The sequence below is a fragment of the Silurus aristotelis genome (genome assembly GCF_946808225.1).
Source record: "Silurus aristotelis genome assembly, chromosome: 27".
Classification (NCBI taxonomy): Eukaryota; Metazoa; Chordata; class Actinopteri; order Siluriformes; family Siluridae; genus Silurus; species Silurus aristotelis.
In genome coordinates, this window is record NC_139600.1 from 10,887,766 (window position 1) to 10,910,685 (window position 22,920).

Sequence of the window (22,920 nt, forward strand, 5' to 3'; positions counted from 1 at the left end):
AGCACCTTTTTCCCTCTTTCACGATTTCCACTTTCCTACAGGATAAATAGTTGAAAGGGAAGTTCTATTTTTCAGCCTTTGTTTTCTAAATGGGTCAGATTAGTTTGTTGGCAGCACTCAAGTAAAGTGACAGCCACGCGAATTTGCATAGCGGCCCTGGTTTCATGCTGTTGGATGCTCACTGAGACAAAGGAGCTATGATTACGCATGAAATCCCGTTTAATTTGCATGTATTGCTAATTTCTGGTGTGTATTATGTAAGTAAATATGAGGGGCTTTGAGCCCGTAATTGGTATCAAATCACGGCTTTGTAGCTGCCGGATGAGGGTCTGGTTAAAAATATCAGCAGGAGGAGTTGGATCTGCCAGGAGAGGCTTGTCAGTCATAGCACACTGCTTTGTTTTCATCCCTACAGGCTAGAGAACATGCTACTCGTGCTTTATTTCGTACAAATTGGAAACACAAACAGAAATGTCCAAAAGTAACTGACCAGCAGAAAGATCTGAAATTGCGGAAATTGACAGGAGCTTTTAGCATTGTTCCACATGTGGCAAATTATCCACAATCCTTTGTGTATTTTGTAATACCACAAGCTAAACCAGACCTAAATTCTTCCTAATTGCCTTACTATTCTTGCCCAGGGACCACACAAGCCCTAAAACTGAAACAGGCTATCGATCAGACAAGTACCATTGCACACATTAATATCTGGCTGTCAAATATTTCTGTCGGCACAAATTATTCAGTCATAAAGAAATGTTACATTTTAACAATTGTGAACAATTTACCAGACTTAACTACCTGCTATAGATTCAGAATATTTATATATATGTATGTGTGTGTGTGTATATATATATATATATATATATATATATATATATATATATGTAAATATATGTAATAATATATTTTTTTATTTATGCGACAACATCTCATGTTGAGTGTATGTGTATGTATATATATATATATATATATATATATATATATATATATATATATATATATATATATATATATATATATATATATATATATATACAGTGAGGAAAATAAGTATTTGAACACCCTGCTACTTTGCAAGTTCTCCCACTTAGAAATCATGGAGGGGTCTGAAATTGTCATCGTAGGTGCATGTCCACTGTGAGAGACATAATCTAAAAAAAAAAAAATCCAGAAATCACAATGTATGATTTTTTTAACTATTTATTTGTATGATACAGCTTCAAATAAGTATTTGAACACCTGAGAAAGTCAATGTTAATATTTGGTACAGTAGCCTTTGTTTGCAATTACAGAGGTCAAACTTTTCCTGTAGTTTTTCACCAGGTTTGCACACACTGCAGGAGGGATTTTGGCCCACTCCTCCACACAGATCTTCTCTAGATCAGTCAGGTTTCTGGCCTGTCGCTGAGAAACACGGAGTTTGAGCTCCCTCCAAAGATTCTCTATTGGGTTTAGGTCTGGAGACTGGCTAGGCCACGCCAGAACCTTGATATGCTTCTTACAGAGCCACTCCTTGGTTATCCTGGCTGTGTGCTTCGGGTCATTGTCATGTTGGAAGACCCAGCCTCGACCCATTTTCAATGCTCTAACTGAGGGAAGGAGGTTGTTCCCCAGAATCTCGCAATACATGGCCCCGGTCATCCTCTCCTTAATACAGTGCAGTCGCCCTGTCCCATGTGCAGAAAAACACCCCCAAAGCATGATGCTACCACCCCATGCTTCACAGTAGGGATGGTGTTCTTGGGATGGTACTTATCATTCTTCTTCCTCCAAACACGTTTAGTGGAATTATGACCCAAAAGTTCTATTTTGGTCTCATCTGACCACATGACTTTCTCCCATGACTCCTCTGGATCATCCAAATGGTCATTGGCAAACTTAAGACGTGCCTGGACATGTGTTGGTTTAAGCAGTGGAACCTTCTGTGCCATGCATGATTTCAAACCATGACGTCTTAGTGTATTACCAACAGTAACCTTGGAAACGGTGGTCCCAGCTCTTTTCAGGTCATTGACCAGCTCCTCGAGTGTAGTTCTGGGCTGATTTCTCACCTTCCTTAGAATCATTGAGACCCCACGAGTTGAGATCTTGCATGGAGCCCCAGTCCGAGGGAGATTGACAGTCATGTTTAGCTTCTTCCATTTTTTAATTATTGCTCCAACAGTGGACTTTTTTTCACCAAGCTGCTTGGCAATTTCCCCGTAGCCCTTTCCAGCCTTGTGTAGGTATACAATTTTGTCTCTAGTGTCTTTGGACAGCTCTTTGGTCTTGGCCATGTTAGTAGTTGGATTCTTACTGATTGTATGGGGTGGACAGGTGTCTTTATGCAGCTAACGACCTCAAACAGGTGCATCTAATTTAGGATAATAAATGTAGTGTAGGTAGACATTTTAAAGGCAGACTAACAGGTCTTTGAGGGTCACAATTCTAGCTGATAGACAGGTGGTCAAATACTTATTTGCAGCTGTATCATACAAATAAATAGTTTAAAAATCATATATTGTGATTTCTGGATTTTTTTTTTTCTTTCATTTCTTACAATTCTAAATGGCTTCCTGTTCACTTTGTTTGGACTTTTCATGGGATAGAACACTGCTGTTACCTCACACAAAATCTGTTCTATATTGCACTGACTGCCTATACAAACTTTTCTATATTGCATTGACAATGTAAACACTTGAGAGAGAAAAGAAACGGTATTTCATTTCCTCTGTATGTCTGCACATATGGCGGCATTGACAAATAAAAATCTTGAACCTTGAACATAATGTAGATATAGAAAAATAGTCATATAGGGCAAAACACTCAGTAATAAAATTTAGCCCATCACCTAAAATTCGCAATTATATCGTGTCAGCTATTATAACACATCTAGCATATATATTGTCTACACGGTTTCTGCAGGGTCTTGAAAATAAAATTAGAATTAAAATGTTGCTGTTCTAGGTGAAAAATAATTTTAAAATGGTCATAATTTTCTGATGTCCCTGCAATGCTGCCTTTAATGCTCATTGAAATGCTGCCTTTAGCACTTAAGAATACTTTTGTTTTTGGTTGTTTCAATGCTGTTTTAGTCCTTTCTTTCGCTAGTCCAAATATAATTCGCTGTATTACGACCACAAATCAGCTTTCTGTTGTTGGCACTAATCTTTCTTGGATTGTACCTCGGACGTAAAATTTATTATTATGAAAATTTAAATTTTTCAGCTTTTTGGAAGTTCAAGTTTAGAGATACTTGAAAGAAATAAATTTAGGGCTCGGTTAAGACCAGTTGCTAACCCTATATTTGTGTTTTTGATGTCATTATATAGGTCTTTAAATTTAATTCTTAATGGTCTTAATAAAGGGCTTAAAAAGTCATACATTTGACTTTTTGGTGAAACCTGCAGAAACCATTGCAGTTTAACAAAACTAGCAAATATATTGCCAATCCAGCACCTCTATTCAGAATCAGAATACTTTATTGATACTATAAGAAAATTGTTGTGTTGCAGTTGCTCACAGTAAAATTTAAGTAAAGAATAAAAATTTCGAAATAAAATATCATTTTATTATAAACAATAAAATATCAATAAAAAAAATATATATTTAAATCAATATACATGTTAAGTTGTATGTTAAGTGAAATTAAATGTGAAACTATTATTATTATTGCACTGGAATTATTGCACACTTTTTTATGTAATGTAGTTGCTAACATTATTAATGCAGTTAAACACAAGCGCTGTTGAATTCTCAATTTTGGTTGTTCAGAAGGAGTTGATTATTTTCTACATTATGGCCTGTACCTTTGCTCTGGCTTTAATTCAAATCAGATGCTATGCTCATTGTTAAAGTCTTCACTACCTCATGCTGAAATGTACCGCTGTGATATAAATCACGTTTTAAACACCATGTAATTGAAAAAAAATCTGAAATATTCATATTTAATATTGCGGTACACCATTGTGTTAATATGTAATCACACCCCTGTTTGTTATAGATGTTTCACATACCAGTCCTCGGAGTGTGTCGGATGTGTGAGAGCTAAATCTGGAAAGGCTTGAATGCGTGTGTGTGTGTGTGTGTGTGTGTGTGTGTTTGCGAAAGACTGAGACAGAGCAAAATGCTTTTCTTTTTCCCTCTCTCGCCATCATATCTTGTTTAGACGACCTCAATTAAATTCTGAGTGCTGTCCAAGAAAGTTAAAAGTCAAGCCTTACTCGCTTAGTGTGTGCCTTTGTGTGGTGTTAGTTTTAGCTGATAACATTCCTAAAGCAGTGTGGAGGTAAAAGGTACTGAAGAATGCCAGCGAGAGAGCGAGAGAGCGAGAGAGCGAGAGAGAGAGAGAGATGAAAAAGGAAGATAAAAGAAGAGAAATTGCCAAACAGTGCTGGATTGACCACAATACCTCCTCAATCCCTATACACACAAATACACACACAGGCATGCGGCTGTGTGTCGTATAAATAAGATTGTGCTGATTTACCACAAAACCATCTGTTCAATCCTATCCACCATTACCATACTTTAGTTCTAATGTCACATGAATCCCCATATAAATGATAGAAAATATCTGCCAGTCCAGGAAATCTTACCTAATGTTGGTTTAGAAAATGCCACCAAAGAACTCATAGAAGAACTAATAAATATACTATATGGACAAAATTATCGGGACACCTGACATTTCCAGCTGTATGTAGTTCTTCCTCAAACTGTTACCACAAAGATGGAGGTACACAGTGGTATTAAAAGTCTTTGGGTGTGGTAGGATACAATTTTCCCTTTATATGAACTAAGAGACCCAAACCTGTTTCAGCATTATGCCCCTGTTCACAATGGGAGTTTACTAAAGATTCTCTCGAGTGGCCTGCTACAGAGCTCTGATCTCAACCCTACTAAACACTTTTGGGATGAATTAGAACACCGACTGCACCCTACATCAGTACCTGACTTTACTAAAACCCGTATAGATGAATCAGCACAAATCTTCACAAGTGCACTCCAAAATCTAGTGGAACATCTTTCCTGAACAGTGGACTAGGACCTTTAAAAAGCACATACTAATATTATGGTCAGGTGTCCACAAACATGTTCATATAGTGTAGGTTTTCACCAAAATCTGCCTTTTTTAAATTCATAACTAATTAAATCTTTTTTTGACTATCTTCATGCACACAAAATATTATATAGAAGACAGTTTTAGTAACTAAAAATGTCAAATATTGCTAGTTAAGTGTGAGTTTCTTACAAATTGTGTATAACCATGTGTTGTAGCTAAACAAACTTAAAAAAAAAAAAAAAAAAAAAAAAAGCTGGTTGCGATTCTCCCATGTCAGAGATGCGATTTATTATTATTTTTTTTTTCCTTTTAGATGGGATTTTTTTTTTTTCTTTTTCCCCTTGTGGAATAAGGCAGACTTAATTTGCGGGTTAAAAGAAAAATACATTTCAGTTAAGAAAGTCGAAAGTTTGACAGTTTTCGAAACTACACTTAATGTCAAAGTTTTATCCTGAGCTTTTCCCAGGCCTCTAAAATCATACAATTTGCACATCTCTAATATAATTCTTGCTTTGAATTTCATCAGAAACAATTACTAATGTTTCCTTGTTTAGCCCAGACCAGGGCTTACCTCATCTTAAACATCTTTTGCTTTTCTAGCACAAAGACAGACTTGTAATGGTTTGCTCCCAGAGTAAATTTAACATCTATTTTTGATATTTTTTTTTTCATGCATTTGTAAGTTCGCAGAGCCACGGTACTATCCGGAGCAGTTAAATTATCATTCACACAATCCTCGCTCGAGCGCCTGCCCGTGCATCTCTTAGCCAGTGGCTAATTTCCCAACACACTAGACTAATTTCCCTCTTGTTTCTCCTGACTGACAGGAGAGGTGAACATGTTCTCGACAGCTCGAAGGTTACTCCGACTCCGGTGGCCAGCCGCGTTGTGCGGAAATGTCAATGCTGGAATTGCGGAAGGAAAAACAAATAGCCCTCTGCAAGGCAGAGAGGGCATGAGAGCACAGCTAGTTCAGTGGACAGATTGAAGCTAATTAGCTTAGCTGGTTCATTGGTCAAGCCATCAGAAGCTATCAGTCAAGTGTGAGAGTCCCGTCACTCGGTTTTCAGCAATCAAGGCGAACCAAAATATCAACCCTCTCTCACACTGTCTGTATTTCCAGACGAGCTTGAAAAGGTTTTTTTTTTTTTTTTTTTTTGGATTCAGTCAATAGAGGCTGATTAGCGTCTCTCAGCTTGAGGGTCAGGTTAAATAACCAATCAGGGGAGATTGATTAACAAGGGTCAAACATGTATTTTTTTTGGTGTGCTAAAAAAAAGTTAAGAAAATGTGTTCAAGTTGAACAGGGCAGACATTTTTTTATGTCCCCTTTCTTTAAGAACATGTACTTTTGAAACGTTCGATTTAAACAGTACATGATCTTAAAGAAAGGGGACATAAAAAAATAAATAAATAGTGCATTCAATACAGTTTTTATACATTTTATTTTACACAGAATGACACTTCTCAGGATAGTGCTTGTTTTTTTTATATTTTGACACAGTGTCATTGGTATTTTTACCGATTGTCCTCACCTGTGTCCCATTTCAATCTTTTTCCGGCTTTCCGACTCGTTCCTGCATCCTGATTACAGATTCTTTCTTTTTCGACCTGCCTGTGCTTTCAACTTTGAGTTTTTCTTACATTCAATAACTAAATAAATAACCTTTTAACCTTTAGGTTGTGTTCACGATATGCCTTACACCTGATAAGTTTAGTCTACCAGATAAAATGTGCAATAAAACTGCTTTCATACATTATTTGTCAAGTGAATGTACAGGTCAGTAAAAATATATTGCTATAATATTGTAGAAAATAAAGTGTATATAACTGTTGCTACAGGGTAATTATGATTGTCAATTAAAACATACATCAGAGTTATTCAGCAGGTTTTCAGGTTCAAGAGCATTTTTTAATACGCATTTATTTTTGAATGAATTTCACTCGCTAGGCTGTAACACATCATCACTCTTATGTGACTCTGATATGTGCAAAAAACCAAACCGATACAAAAATGCCTCTAATTGAATCTGACTAGTTTTTCTCGAGTTTTCAGGTTTTAGTTTACTGACCCCCCACACTGCGCTTTGCTTTAAAGTGGGAACGGATCCAAAGAATGATTTGAGGAATAATCTCTGAGAGTGTCTGTGCTGTTTTATTTGGTTATTGTATATATATATATATATATATATATATATAAAAAAAAAGAAAGTTAAACTTAGAACCTTTACTGAAATTTAGTTAGGAAACTTTATTTAGAATCATAATTGAAGAATTCCTGAGAACTTTCCCAAAACTCTTGAACTTTATACTTATTACTTCATTACTTAGTTATTTATCAAGTTTTGCACAGCACTTGCTTCTGATGCTTCTGAGAAACGAGCAACAAATTACTACAATTTCTACTTTCTAAATAATGTTCTAAAGGGAGCCTCGGATTCAATGATGGCATCATTTGAATAAAGCGACGACAATCAGAAAAGAGGAAAACCAGGATGCAAGTGCATGAAGGTTTAGAAATAAATCAAATATACTGATTTACTAGAAACCATTAACTCATAACCTCCTAATGGATTACCTTTTAAGACAATGAAACCCAAACAATAGCAAAAGCATATGAGGTCTGAAGATTCTTCAGTTCCCAATTCATAACTATTGTTTAATTAGTTCCTATTTACACTGTCATTTACTGTCTGGCCTGTCATTATGTATGTAAGGACATTACAAAGAAAAAGCAAAGCTTGGAACATGTAGAAAAATGTGTCAGCCCCTCACTAGTGCCTGGATGTAAACTAGTGCAGTTAGCAAGTTTGCTATTGTGCCAGTGGATCCAGTACAAAGCATAACACATAAGCGTGTGTTCATTTAACATGTATTTAAACAGCTTGCCTGAACTTGCACAAGCGATTGCGGTCGTTTGATCTATAAGCGACATGAGAGACTTGTTGCTTGCTAGCATGAGCCTTAAATTATAACGAAAACAAAAAAGAAGGAGAGTGTGGCTTAACAGACTACACTGGTGGGCCATTAAGCTCTGAGAAGGTGGCCGACTCAGCTTCCTCTATAATCAGGACACTTTGATTCATGCGTTAATTAATCAGCACCTCTGCAGGACACTGTGAACGCAACGGCGAGGGGTAAAGACAGTGTTTATCATTTCTGTCTGCTGAGCCTTATACTGGCTTATACACACCTAATACACACACACTCTCTCACTCACACTCTGTCTTTACAGAACAGCGTGAACCTCACGATAAGAGGTAAAGACAATGTTTACCATGTCTGCCTGATGAGCTTAAACCGTCTTATGCACTCATCATACAAATCCACACGCTCACTCGCTTTCTGTTCATTGTGAACAACAGAGACAGCATTTGCCATGTCTCTGGGATGAGCTTAAACTATCTTTCTCTCCCTCTAAACGATGTTTCTCTCTCTCTCTCTCTCTCTCTCTCTCTCTCTCTCTCTCTCTCTCTCTCTCTCTCTCTCTCTCTCCCACACACACTTCATTCTGTCTGTTTTATTACTCTGAAGCCTATATTGTTGAAAAAATGTCTGAAACCAGATACCCGTTCTATACAGGGGCTCAGATACAGGTTCCATATGTTTTATACAGTTTGAGGGAACTCAAATCCAGTGCACTATTTCATACGGACTCCTGTGGCCAGTTAAAGAGACAGAAAAAGAAGAGTTATAATAGCGACTGCACGTATTTCAGCCTCGTCCTGGATTCGATTTAATGTGACAGCTTTACAGTATATCGTCTTAAAATTTTTAAACGTCTCCCCATGGTGGTCCTCATGCAAAAAATGGGGTCAGAATTACAAACCAATGCCATGAACGATGATTTTACAATGAAGGGTTGAATGTTTTTTTTCCACAGTGTATCATTTTTTTTTTTTTTAGTTTTGGCTCTTAACTCTAAAGCATGGTGGAAATGAATACTAATCAGAGCCTAGAGTACAAATGTTCAATATGAAGTTTATAATATACAATATATAGACAAAGAATTAGAATCATCTTTATTGACAAGTATCATGGGAACAGGAACCAGAGCAGGGTGACAAGAATAATCCCAGGGACATAAAGAGCTGGTGAGATAATCTGGGCCCGAGTAAATGTCTCTTTTGTCCTTTAGTACTGGTTGGTTGAAGATGGCCGAACCCTGGAACATCCTGGCAAGCGTGAAGTTTACATTACTGTAATGTTAGTGTTTATGGAAGTAGGTCAGAGATGATGGTGTGTCCTGGGTCTAATTGATATGGTTGTTTGCCTTAACACTTCGAAGAAGATATTTCACTAAATTTTGGTGTGTTTGTGGAGGTTTGTACTCATTCAGCCACAAAAGTAAAATCAGGTAGTGATGTAGGGTGAGGAGGCCTGGGGTGCAGTCAAGATTCTAATTCATCTTGAAGGCGTTCAATAGGGTTTAGATCAGGGCTCTATAGCAGGCAACTCAAGATCTTCCAATCCAACTAATGTAGCATGTTTGGAACAGGTTTGGGTTTCATAAAATCTTTTTTAAGTGAAGGAAAAATTTTATTTTCAAAGGCATCATACATTTGTTGATCTTATAAGGTAACAGTTTGGGGAAGGACCACATATGGCTGGAAATGTCAGGTGACCCAATATTTTTGTCCGTATAGTGTCATTTTATAAACTCCTTTTAATTGTAATACTGTAGAATTGTGTTTCATTAATAAAAAAAAACTGTTCCTCATTTCTACTATGCTGGGTAAACATTATTATGTGAGGAAAGCTTCACCCAAAAGAACAAGCATGTTAATATAATCATGTGGTTGTGTGTGTACAGAAAACTGATATTGATATAAATGGATGGCATTTTCAATTTGGTTAAAATGGGAGCTAATGAAGTGAAGGATAAGAAAGATAAACAAGGGTTAAAGCTCTATATGAGTGACTTTAACTTTTCAGGCGTTGTACAGAAGATTTAACACTAATGAAAGCAACAGGGGATGTGTGAACAGAAGGCAGAACTGAAACCCAGGGATGATTTGATGAAGTAGTCGTCTGGGACAAGAACTGGTATAAAGTTTCTTTCGGCTTCTCCCGTTAGGGGTCGCCACAGCGGATCCTCCGCACGTTTGATTTGGCATATGTTTTACGCTGGATGCCCTTCCTAACGCAACCCTCCCCAATTTATCCGGGCTTGGGACCGGCACTGAGAGTGGCTGGGGATGGTTCCCTGACCGGGAATCGAACCCGGGTCGCAGCGGTGAGAGCGCTGCATCTTAACCACTAGACCACCAGGGGACCTGGGACAAGAACTGGTATAAGATGTTAAAAACCGATTACGAGCGTTCAGGATTGAGCATTAGCCCCGTGAAGCAACAATAGCAAGACAGAAATAAATCACCAAAAATATAGAAAAACGAGATAAATTTAAGAATGGTTAGTTTTCTATGTAAAATAGTGTCCTTAATGGACAGTTGCCCATTTGTATATGACTTGTCTTTGCAAGATAAAAACATAAAGATGGAAGTAAACAACAACAACAAAATAGAATGCACAGTTTATGGACAAATATATTGGGACACAACTGATTTTTCCAGCTATAGATGGTTCTTTCCACAAAGTTGAAGGCACACAACTGTATATGATGTCTTTGGTTGTGGTAGCATAACTTTTCCCCTTTATAGGTGGGAGGCTTTTTTTTTTTTCAACTAGGAGACACAAACCTGTTCCAACATGACAATGTCCCCGTGCACAAAACCAGCTCGATGGAGATATGCTTTACATGGGTTCGAGTGGACGTATCATCCTTCTCCATATGCCACCACATCCATAAACCCTCTCCTTGGTCTTCTTCTTTTCCTCCTTCCTGGTGGCTCCATCCTCAGCATCCTCCTACTGATATACCCCATGTCCCTCCTCTGCACATGTCCAAACCATCTCAATCTCACCTCCCTCACCTTGTTTCCAAAACGTCCTACATGTGTTGTCCCTCTAATAAACTCATTTCTAATTCTGTCCATAATCATCACTCCCAATAAATATCTCAACCTCTTCAGTTTTGCTACCTTTAATGCCACTGTTTCTAAACTTTTTACTTAACTCCATTTTGCAAAATCAGTTCTTCCTCTTTATTTATGAGGATAAAAACTTAACTGGTCACTTAGACAGCAAGTCACCAATCAGGGTCGAGCGTACGCTCTGTTCCGAACTTGTTTTGATTTATGCTTGGTGTATCTACTTATCACCAACCTAGAGTTCTGCATCAGTTCAACAGCATACAGAACATTTTGAGAGGAATAAATGATGGAAGAAACTCTTGACTTTAACTTGCCACAACACCCGTGGCCTCATTTACGAAATTTAGTTGAAGTAGTTGAAAAAGGAGGTTTTGGGCTCATGATAATTTGAATAGAAATCAATCAGTGTTTGCACATGAATCTATTAAGGGAATGATATTAATGAGTCAAAGAGTAACACAAGAGTATTTTCACATAAACTGAGATTAAGAGTCTTGTGACACTTTTACTGGAGTAATATTTGAATATTTTATCTCTACTTTCCTCAAGTAAATGGTTTGTGTACTTCGTCCGCCACTGATTTCAACATGTATCAAAACCCAAGAACATCACAAACACACTCCAAAATCTAATGAAATATTTTCCCAGAGGAGTGGAGGTTATTTTAACAGCAAATAGGATTAAATGGGGAATGGGATGCTCAAAAAAGCACATACGAATTTCAGTTTTCCACAAACGTTTGTCCCTATAACGAATATATTTTGATTTCAGCAAATAAATCATATAGATTGTCGAAATACGTGTCTGACTGAAGTTTACATTCAAACTGAGGATTTTTATTCCCCATTCAGAACGAACCACTGTAGAATGGAGGAAGTTAATGATGCCCAGTGCGAGACGCTCTGTGAAGTATGATTAGTAGGACGAGTGTAAAAGAGAGCCGTGTTCATCCTGCAGTCCGTTTTAAACTGGATTGTTAGAAGAAAAAAAAAACAAAAAAAAAACAACAACAAAAAAACGAAGCGGCCTGCGCTCTGATCGTCTGAGGCTGTCTGTCATGACACGATGCACAGCGAGGTTTAAAACACAGCCATCATTCCTCTGTGGTCCATCTTTCAACATGCACAAACACACAGGGGGAAAGAGAAAGAAAGAGGGAGAGAAAGAGAGAGAAAGGGGAAGCTAAATCCCTCAGCCATTTATTTTAACAGTTTTTCTCCCTTTTTGTCTGAGATAATGAAAGCCAGGCTTTTGGGATGATTGTGTGTGTGTGTGTGTGTGTGTGTGTGTGTGTGTGTGTGTGTGTGTGTGTGTGTGTGTGTGTGTGTGTGTGTGTGTGTGTGTGTGTGTGTGTGTGTGTGTGTGTGTGTGTGTGTGTGTGTGTGAGGAAGACCCATAAGATTGAGTTGATGACTTTTAAATGTCACTCCTGGTCTCAGGGTGGAAGGGCATGAGAAAGGAGCGTGAGGAGGAGAGGACAGTTGAATTTCGAGAGCTGCTTCAGTTTGTAATGACCACAAGAACAGCTATTTTCTTCAGTCCAAATTATTTGAACCTCTCTAATCTGATCGAAACCTCACTAATCTGGGGCTGATTAGTCTCTCCCCCCATTACGCTCTCTCTCTCTCTCTCTCTCTCTCTCTCTCTCTCTCTCTCTCTCTCTCTCTCTCTCTCTCTCTCTCTCTCTGTCAGAGGGGCAATCAGTCTGTTTCTTTATAAAAAAAAATGGAGAGTGTGTGAAGTGGTGAGGCGAGAACAATGCTGTCTATAGGCTATACAATTGCGCATGAGTGCGATATGAAAATGTAAACATAACAAAATGCAGTGGATGCTGCACTGATATTGAGATTTTTTACAAGGTTTTCTGACTGAGAGGAACAAGTCAAACTTATTTATGTAGGATTTTAAATTCTTTGTTATTTATTAAGAAAAAATTAATGCATTAGTAATCGAAGAAACTGCTACGCTCCTACATAATGTTAGAAACATATTCACAAGTCACGTTCACGATAACGAGCTCAGAGCTTGTATAAGAAACCTGCAGTGTTCATAGCTCACGTGCGAGGTTACGCCGTCCTGGTTCATGCGCTCGCTCTTTCTTTTTTTGTCATTAAATAAAATTTGCACTTACGTAATACTTTTAATGAGTGAAAAGTTGTGGATTTAAGATATTAGTTGATTTCCCCCAAATGGAATGTTTATATATTTGCAATATTTTCCATATTCGCACATTAAAATGTAGCCACTACAGGGATTTTTTTTGCCACCTCGCAAAGTTTAAAATTTTACTTCTATAAAGCTATAAAATTGCTATATTTCTATTACATTTTTTTATGTTAAAATCGCAAAATTCTAAAATTTAGGGGGAGTGGTGGCTCCAGCGGTTAAGGCGCTGGGTTGCCGATCAGAAGGTCTGGCGTTCAAGCCCCGGTATCGCCAAGCTGCCACTCTTAGGCCCTTGAGCAAGGCCCTTAACCCTTTATGCTCCGGGGGTCTCTTATGAGGGAAATATCAAGGTCCGTGACGTCGGAGTGACGTGGGGCCGCCTTCCCGTGGGCTCACCACCTGCAGGAGGGACCATAAGGGACGGCGCAGTGAGGATTGGGCAGCAGTCGAAGGCGGGGGTCTGCTTAGACTGCTGCCCCCGCGACCCGAATTACGGATAAGCGGGAGAAAATGACATGACGTTAAAATCGCACCTTTTTATCTGTACCTTGAAATAATACTTTTTAATAATCTAATTGTAACGGATGACATATCAGAAATTAATATAATCTTATATAATTAATACAATATAATCTTTGTTATTATTAAGTTTATATTTATTTGATTATTTTACACTCTGGAAATTCTTTTAATATTAATTTCTGTTGAGGCCATTTTTTTGTGGTTGTTTTATATAGTAAAAATGGTACGCTGCTCCTTTAAGAATGATGTCACGGTTCTGGTTGCTTTTCCCCAGTTGGCAGTAACTAATGTCAATGCTTAAACTGTCTATGTAATAAGGTAATGTTTAGTGATTCTAAATAATTTTTACGGTGTTCATTTTTTATATATATTATTTTTATATCTGAGTAAAGAAAGGCATCGTAAATGACTGTGTGTTGCGTCGAAGGTTTTAGATTTATTTATTTCATTTATTTTATTTATCTATTTTTAATAAAAAAATTAATCGTGTGTTGATAAAATAAAAAAAAAAAAAAATCAGTGCCGTTATAATGAATTTGCCTTAACACATTATTAACTCGTTCATTTTGACAGCGATTCTGTACGAAATTGTAGTTTTCAATTATTGAATTCACGTCGAAACTGTTTAATAATATATATCTCTCTCTCCTAACTAAAAAAAGTCAACAAAATCCTGTAAGCCTTAAATCTAGAGAAATGATCCCTGTGTTCTTTATATACACGTGCAACAGAGGACCCTTGCCTCGCTTTGCTTTAAGTTTTCATCCAGTTAATGCACCAGTGCTCGTCTACTACTCGTCTTATAGCCTCTTAATTAAATTTTCGGTCATGTGTACTTGGCTCACTTGCGTAGTCACTGATGTTGGAGTAAAGGTCATGTAGATTGACCAAATCAGTGATCAATACAGAGGTCAGCATAAACACCATCACAGTGGATGCTTGCAGATTTGCAAGATTTTCCCGCAGACACTTTATCATTAGAAATATTATTATATTTGTAGCACATGAATTACTACAAGTTACTACTGCTACAAACTGCAAAATACAAACATTTACTCATAATCTTTTATTTTAGATTAAGGTTTAACATTGGAGACAGAGCACAGTCATTTATAACCGGAATCCATTTGGGAACAACGTACAAAATAATGATTTATATACGAAATATTTATAATTTTAGTGCCGTCATTGGTGTCCTACCTGAATCAGTCCACCTCTCAATACAATCATTAGGATGCGACGTCTATAGAAACCATCACTTCGATACAGAAATGCAGTAAAACAGAGCAATGCATCACAGACAGATCTCATGCAGTGAGAATGAAAACTATTACTAAAGTGAGGGAAAAGTGATGAACACAATCAAGCAAGTCTCATTTCACTGTAGCCACAGCTGCATACATCATCTCAAGCAGGAGCATCAATATTCACCTCATTAAATGCGATCAACCTTATTTTTGTGCATTGCGGTTTTCCTGGGGATTTGAAATTAAGGCGTATTGTGTGTTTTGGTGCAAATTTTTTGGCTGATGTTTTCCTTACAACGTCCAGATTTTCTTGTAAAGGAGAAACAGTCTTGTCCTTCTTGTTAATGTCCTTGTAAGTATATTTGCGACCAAATCAATTTCTTCTCCTCTATCAGCCATTGTGGAATGATAATAACAGCTATTAAATCCACACAAATATATAATAGAGCTTGTGCCGTTTGCAGCAGATGCAGATTGACAGCTGAAAAGTGTGCGTTTTGACCATTGAATCAAAGGAAGTGAAAATGGCAACATGTTTAGATGCCTTCTAGGGGGCCTCGGAGTAGGCAAGTCACCATCTGATTGGTTAAAGCAACAGCTTCAAGCAACGTAGATTTGAATCAAAAGGACCCCTGCAGTGTTCAGACATTTATTCTTTTTTTTTATTTTTTATTTGTACATTACATGACCAATTATTACTGCTTCCCAACCACACAGTAATACTTTTTAAAATCTTTTTAAATTTTTCTTTTTTTTTTAACTCTCTTTCTTTCTTTCTTTCTTTCTTTCTTTCTTTCTTTCTTTCTTTCTTTCTTTCTTTCTTTCTTTCTTTCTTTCTTTCTTTCTTTCTTTCTTTCTTTCTTTCTTTCTTTCTGACCATTGATCTTTCTTTCTTTCTTTCTTTCTTTCTTTCTTTCTTTCTTTCTTTCTTTCTTTCTTTCTTTCAGACCATTGATCTTTCTTTCTTTCAGACCATTGATCTTTCTTTCTTTCAGACCATTGATCTTTCTTTCTTTCTTTTTTTCTTTTTTTCTTTCTTTCAGACCATTGATCTTTCTTTCTTTCTTTCTTTCTTTCTTTCTTTCTTTCTTTCTTTCTTTTTTTCTTTCTTTCTTTCTTTCTTTCTTTCTTTCTTTCTTTCTTTCTTTCTTTCTTTCTTTCTTTCAGACCATTGATCTTTCTTTCTTTCTTTCTTTCTTTCTTTCTTTCTTTCTTTCTTTCTTTCTTTCTTTCTTTCTTTCTTTCTTTCTTTCTTTCTTTCTTTCTTTCAGACCATTGATCTATCTTTCTTTCTTTCTTTCTTTCTTTCTTTCTTTCTTTCTTTCTTTCAGACCATTGATCTTTCTTTCTTTCTTTCTTTCTTTCTTTCTTTCTTTCTTTCTTTCTTTCTTTCTTTCTTTCTTTCTTTCTTTCTTTCTTTCTTTCTTTCTTTCTTTCTTTCAGACCATTGATCTTTCTTTCTTTCTTTCTTTCTTTCTTTCTTTCAGACCATTGATCTTTCTTTCTTTCTTTCTTTCTTTCTTTCTTTCTTTCTTTCTTTCTTTCTTTCTTTCTTTCTTTCTTTCTTTCTTTCAGACCATTGATCTTTCTTTCTTTCTTTCTTTCTTTCTTTCTTTCTTTCTTTCTTTCAGACCATTGATCTTTCTTTCTTTCTTTCTTTCTTTCTTTCTTTCTTTCTTTCTTTCTTTCTTTCTTTCTTTCTTTCTTTCTTTCTTTCAGACCATTGATCTTTCTTTCTTTCTTTCTTTCTTTCTGACCATTGTTCGTCCCTCCTACCTTCCTTCCTTCCTTCCTTCCCTAAAATTTTCTAGTGGCCAAAATGTAGCCGTGCCTACTTTGCATGTTTGTTTGATCACATCTTCATCTCAAAAACAAGGCCTTAAATAGCAGAAGGACTTTTCCAGCCAGCCGAGCATCTGCAAGCTAAGTCGTTATCGAATTTTCAGCGTCTGTAAACATATTTTCGTTTTCGGTGTTGCATATCGATCCATAACAAACTGTAGATGTTTACACTGCGAAACGCTAACATGCGCCAATTGATTGGTGAAAATGAGCACAGGGAGGAGAAAAAGCAAAAAAAAAACGCAGAAGTTACAAGATTCTCGATTTCTTTCTAACCACATTCATGGCACATTGAGCTTCTTGTCAATTATACCGCAGTTTTTAATTGTAATTTCAGCTCTATCTGCTGAAAGGCAATTTGTACGTTTCAGTGCTTTGCTGAAGGTGATGTTTAAGTGTCTGCTGAAACAGAGAGACACTAATGCCATCTTTAGAAGATTTACTCCACACTGATTAATACCGTATCGCTGTGAGCCTCATTGTTCCCTATATAAAATATTAAATATTAGTAATGGTGATTTATCGATGCATTGGCATAAAGGTTAATGATGTGATCCATCGTTTTGAAAAAAGGGTGCATCTGCTTTAAGTCTGCATTTGTATCGGGCTTTATATATTACATATTTGCATTGGTAAAAAAAACTATTTATTTCTATCATTATAAGTAGATACACTCTATACTTTTATTATTTAGATATATGACGCATTACAGCACTACGGAGACCGAGGCGTGTCCCGGGAGTCACACGGAATTCCCTCCTGAGTCTGGTTCCTCTCAAGGTTTCTTCCTTATCCCATCTGAGGGAATTTTTGCTTGCTCATTAGAGACGAATTTAATATTATATAAAAAACAACCTTTTTCATTCTTTATTACGGCATTATCTGCACAAAGCTGCTTTGAGTCAGTGTCCATTGCTAAAAGTGCTGTACAAATAAAATTGGATTTTTTTTTTGTGCGTTAGAAGTCAGGAAGCACTTAAGTAATTGTATGATTTTGTTTTCTGTTTGAACCAAAGAAATATCTGTACCAGATTTAATTGCATAGCATCATAGCATTGTATTGCATTAAATCGCATTGTGTTGAAACAACTAAAAACTCGGATCACTCCACATCGTAATAGGAGTAAATCTTTGGCATTTAGCTGCTACATATGCATCGTATTGTTGGCTAAGCATCGTGCATGGGCCTAAGTTATGGAGATGCACATCCTTAATATATATTTATGGTATACAGTGGTCCCCCGGAACTCGCAGGGGGTCTTAGAACTTAACCGGGGTTCAGAAAATCCACGAATTTTGGACGCACCCCCCGCAATCCCCTATGATACCTTAGTAAATTCATCTAGACATTATGCCACTTTATAAACGTAATAGTGTACAGTATTTAACCAAATACATAGTTTAAAATGTTATTCCTAACATTCCGTACATTCGGTCCCGCTCCGGATTCCCGCAAATTTTAAGATCATTTGCTGTTAAGTTCCAACCCGCAAATTTTCCTGTAACCACAAAGTTGAAGCACACAATTGTATGTCTTTGTCTTTGGATGTGGTCCCATGACCTTTTCTCTTCACTTGAGCTAGGAGAGCCAAACTTGTTTTAGCATGAAAATGCCCATGTGCGCAAAGCATACTCCACGAAGATATCGTTTATGGGTTGAAGTGGAAGATCTTGAGTGGCCTGCTATCAGGCTCTGACCTCAACCCAATTGAACACCTTTGAAATAAATTGGAACGCTGACTTCCAAAGGCCTCCTCAACCTACTTCAGTACCTGACTTAACCAGTGCCTTTGTGACAGAATGAGCACAAATATCCACAATCACACTGATATTTGGCTGATATTTTTCTTACAACGTCCAGTTTTGTCTGTCTTGCAAATGTCTCTGTCAGGCATTGTGGAATAAAAAAAATACAAAAAATGGCACAAATATATTTGAGCTTGTGCAGTTTGCAGCAGATGCAGATTGACAGCTGAAAAGTGTTAATGTTAAGTGTTATGGATTAAATTAACTATTTTTCCCAAAATTCTACAAACTAAACCATATAATGTGAACGTGTTTAAAAATTTATTAAAAATAAAGTGTGTGTGTGTGTGTATGTGTGTGTATGTATGTGTGTGTATATATATATATATATATATATATATATATATATATATATATATATATATATGTATATATATATATATATATATATATATATATATATATATATATATATATATGTATATGTATATATATATATATATATATATATATATATATATATATATATATGTATATATGTATGTATGTGTGTGTATATATATATATATATATATATATATATATATATATATATATATATATATATATATATATATATATATATATATACAGTGAGGAAAATAAGTATTTGAACACCCTGCTATTTTGCAAGTTCTCCCACTTAGAAATCATGGAGGGGTCATGTGCAGAAAAACACCCCCAAGCATGACGCTACCACCCCCATGCTTCACAGTAGGGATGGTGTTCTTGGGATGGTACTCATCATTCTTTTTCCTCCAAACACGTTTAGTGGAATTATGACCCAAAAGTTCTATTTTGATCTCATCTGACCACATGACTTTCTCCCATGACTCCTCTGGATCATCTAAATGGTCATTGGCAAACTTAAGACGTGCCTGGACATGTGCTGGTTTAAGCAGGGGAACCTTCCGTGTCATGCATGATTTCAAACCATTATGTCTTAGTGTATTACCAACAGTAACCTTGGAAACTGTGGTCCCAGCTCTTTTCAGGTCATTGACCAGCTCCTCCCGTGTCGTTCTGGGCTGATTTCTCACCTTCCTTAGGATCATTGAGACCCCCCGAGGTGAGATCTTGCATGGAGCCCCAGTCCAAAGGAAATTTAAAAGTCATGTTTAGCTTCTTCCATTTTCTAACGGTTGCTCCAACAGTGGACCTTTTTTCACCAAGCTGCTTGGCAATTTCCCCGTAGCCTTTTCCAGCCTTGTGTAGGTATACAATTTTGTCTCGTGTCTTTGGACAGCTCTTTGGTCTTGGCCATGTTAGTAGTTGGATTCTTACTGATTGTATGGGGTGGACAGGTGTCTTTATGCAGCTAATGACCTCAAACAGGTGCATCTAATTTAGGATAATAAATGTAGTGGAGGTGGACATTTTAAAGGCAGACTAACAGGTCTTTGAGGGTCAGAATTCTAGCTGATAGACAGGTGTTCAAATACTTATTTGCAGCTGTATCATACAAATAAATAGTTTAAAAATCATATATTGTGATTTCTGGATTTTTTTTTTAGGTTATGTCTCTCACAATGGACATGCACCTATGATGACAATTTCAGACCCCTCCATGATTTCTAACTTGCAAAATAGCAGGGTGTTCAAATACTTATTTTCCTCACTGTTTATATGTGTATGTGTGTGTATGTATGTATATGTATATATATATATATATATATATATATATATATATATATATATATATATATATTCTTTTTTGTTTATATGCTTAGATTTCAATGTTGCATACCATTAACTGTCTATTAAAAATGATGTCAATGAAAAAATGTCACTCAGAACAGTGTGTGTGTGTGTGTGTGTGTGTGTGTGTGTGTGTGTGTGTGTGTGTGTGTGTGTGTGTGTAAGAAATGAAAAGATTTCTGAGGCTTGTAGCCACAGTTGAGAATGAATAGTTTGTGCAGCATGTGGGAAATTAGACTGTTCAGATAGATGTACACTGTAATACTAACGGACTGAGACAAACAAACTGACTTGCGTGCACACACACACACACACACACACACACACATCAGCATCAAGCGTGATTTGTTCATTGTGTGTAGTTTGAAATTGAAAAAAATGCAGTGTCGTGAATAATCTATTAAATCCTCAAAGTTTGAAAGTGTTTTCAATCATGTCTCATACTGCTGTCTCATCTTTCAACCTGCGACTGCAACACAACACTTTGAACAAATAGTCACAGCAGTAATAGCTATAATGGAGTCACTTAGGGGGGAAAAGACACTGAGGATAATTCTTACTCATAAATGTCTCTAATTTTATTTGATAATGCTAGCTACAATCTTCGTATTTTATCTAATCTGACAGGATATCTGAAAGGATATTTTAAGTCATGTTTATAAATGCTAATAATTCACTCTGCTGTTGAAGTTTATAGTTGTCTAGTGTTTTCACTGTTGCTTGTTATAAGCAAACCTGACCAAATTTCTGATGGGAGGTTGTTTTTTTTTCTTCATTTATGCTTCTAATTAAATGCTGTTTTTACTGATAAGGCCTAGTTAGCATAAACTGCAAGTAAATTATATTTATAAATGCTAATTGGAAAAAAAAAAAAAAAGTATTTCTCACATTATTATAATTAAGTAATGATTAATTTTTTTTAATATTTTTTTTTTGCTGTTGTTTAGCATTTTCACTTTCCAGATTAGCTAAATGGTTGATTTTAAGGTAACCTGGAGAAATTTCTGAAAGGATTTAATTTAGATATTTATTTGAATAATGTGTCTAATTGTCTGTTATTTCCACTATTGTTAGATCGATGGACTAGCATAAGCTAAGCTGACAGGACGTCTGACAGGATTTGTCATTTCTATTTATATATGCTAATCATGCACCATGCTATCATTTACTGCAAATTTAGGATATATAATTATATAGATTTTTTTTTATATATCGGTAATACTTCACAAAAGTTTGAACTTATACCGCTAACATGACGCATAACAACGCTTATAGAAACTAAACAGTATTTCAAATTCCTAATTGTCTGTTCATTTTGACTGATATTGTGAGCTAGAAGGATGATATTAACTAATCAATCAGAATTTCTGACAGGATTCTTTTGTTATATTTACAATTGATTATCACTTTTACTATTACTTGTAGCTCACTGGCTAATATAAGCTAACTTGACAGGATTTTTTTTACTGGATTTATAATTCTAGTTATAAATTCTTATATGTGAATAGTTATTTACATAGCTAAGCTAAACAAATATGACTCCTGAATTTGTCATATTCACTCCCGGATGGTTGCTAATATATCATACCTATAAGATAATCCGAATGGATTTTTTAAAATTTGAATTTACAAGTTGATAACGCTGCTAATTGTTGTTATGCAAACCCGAAAGGGTTACTGACAGGGTTAAAAAGTTTGTGTAGGTTAAGGTTGAAGATAGACAAAGAGAATGTAAAAAGCATGCTTCGAAAATGGAAAAGTTTCCTTGAAAGAAAAAGTAATTTGCAATTAATTTGCCATTTTTTAACTATGAATACCTATAACTATATATTTATATATTTATATACTATGGTGCTATTAGGTCCCCTGGTGGTCTAGTGGTTAAGATGCAGCGCTCCCACCGCTGCGACCCGGGTTCGATTCCCGGGCAGGGAACCATCCCCAGCCACTCTTAGTGCCGGTCCCAAGCCCGGATAAATTGGGGAGGGTTGCGTTAGGAAGGGCATCCAGCGTAAAACATGTGCCAAATCAAACGTGCGGAGGATCCGCTGTGGCGACCCCTAACGGGAGAAGCCGAAAAGAAACTTATACTATGGTGCTATTAATTCTTGTATGTTGTTGGAGGACCTAGACATGCATTAACATAGTACAAAGTAGCTTAACATTTTCTATGTTAGGGAGTCAAATAAGCCCCTAAATCGTGGTTTAACTGATACCTTGTTTGCAGCAAAAGTTGGTGGAACATTAATGTAAAGGAACCACTACTGTGGTACCAGAAAGGACGTGAATGACCAGTGTATAGCACATTTACATTGTTCCTGCTAGTTTTCTGCAATAGTCATCATCCAAAATTGTCTGTATTTGTGTGTACAGCGTTTAGCCGTGCCCCCGTGCCCATGGCCGTTGTCCGGAGAGAGCTATCGTGCGAGAGTTACCCCATCGAGCTGCGATGTCCAGGCACTGACGTCATCATGATCGAGAGCGCCAACTACGGACGCACGGATGACAAGATCTGCGACGCAGACCCTGCGCAGATGGAGAACACGCGCTGCTACCTTCCAGACGCTTACAAGATCATGAGCCAGAGGTATGATGCTCACATGTAATAGGTCAATAATAAAAC

The 22,920-nt window shown here is 36.6% G+C and overlaps 1 protein-coding gene across 15 annotated transcripts in view; it reads left to right on the forward strand.

Annotated features, from left to right (window-relative positions):
- The window catches only part of LOC310721244 (adhesion G protein-coupled receptor L3), a 306,925-nt gene that overhangs the window by 114,270 nt on the left and 169,735 nt on the right, over positions 1-22,920 (forward strand). For all 15 annotated transcript variants that reach the window (XM_083532672.1, XM_083532676.1, XM_083532673.1 and 12 more), the window contains one exon: positions 22,671-22,884. In XM_083532672.1, the coding sequence (XP_083388798.1) occupies positions 22,671-22,884 (214 nt within the window). The remainder of the gene's footprint in view (positions 1-22,670; positions 22,885-22,920) is intronic.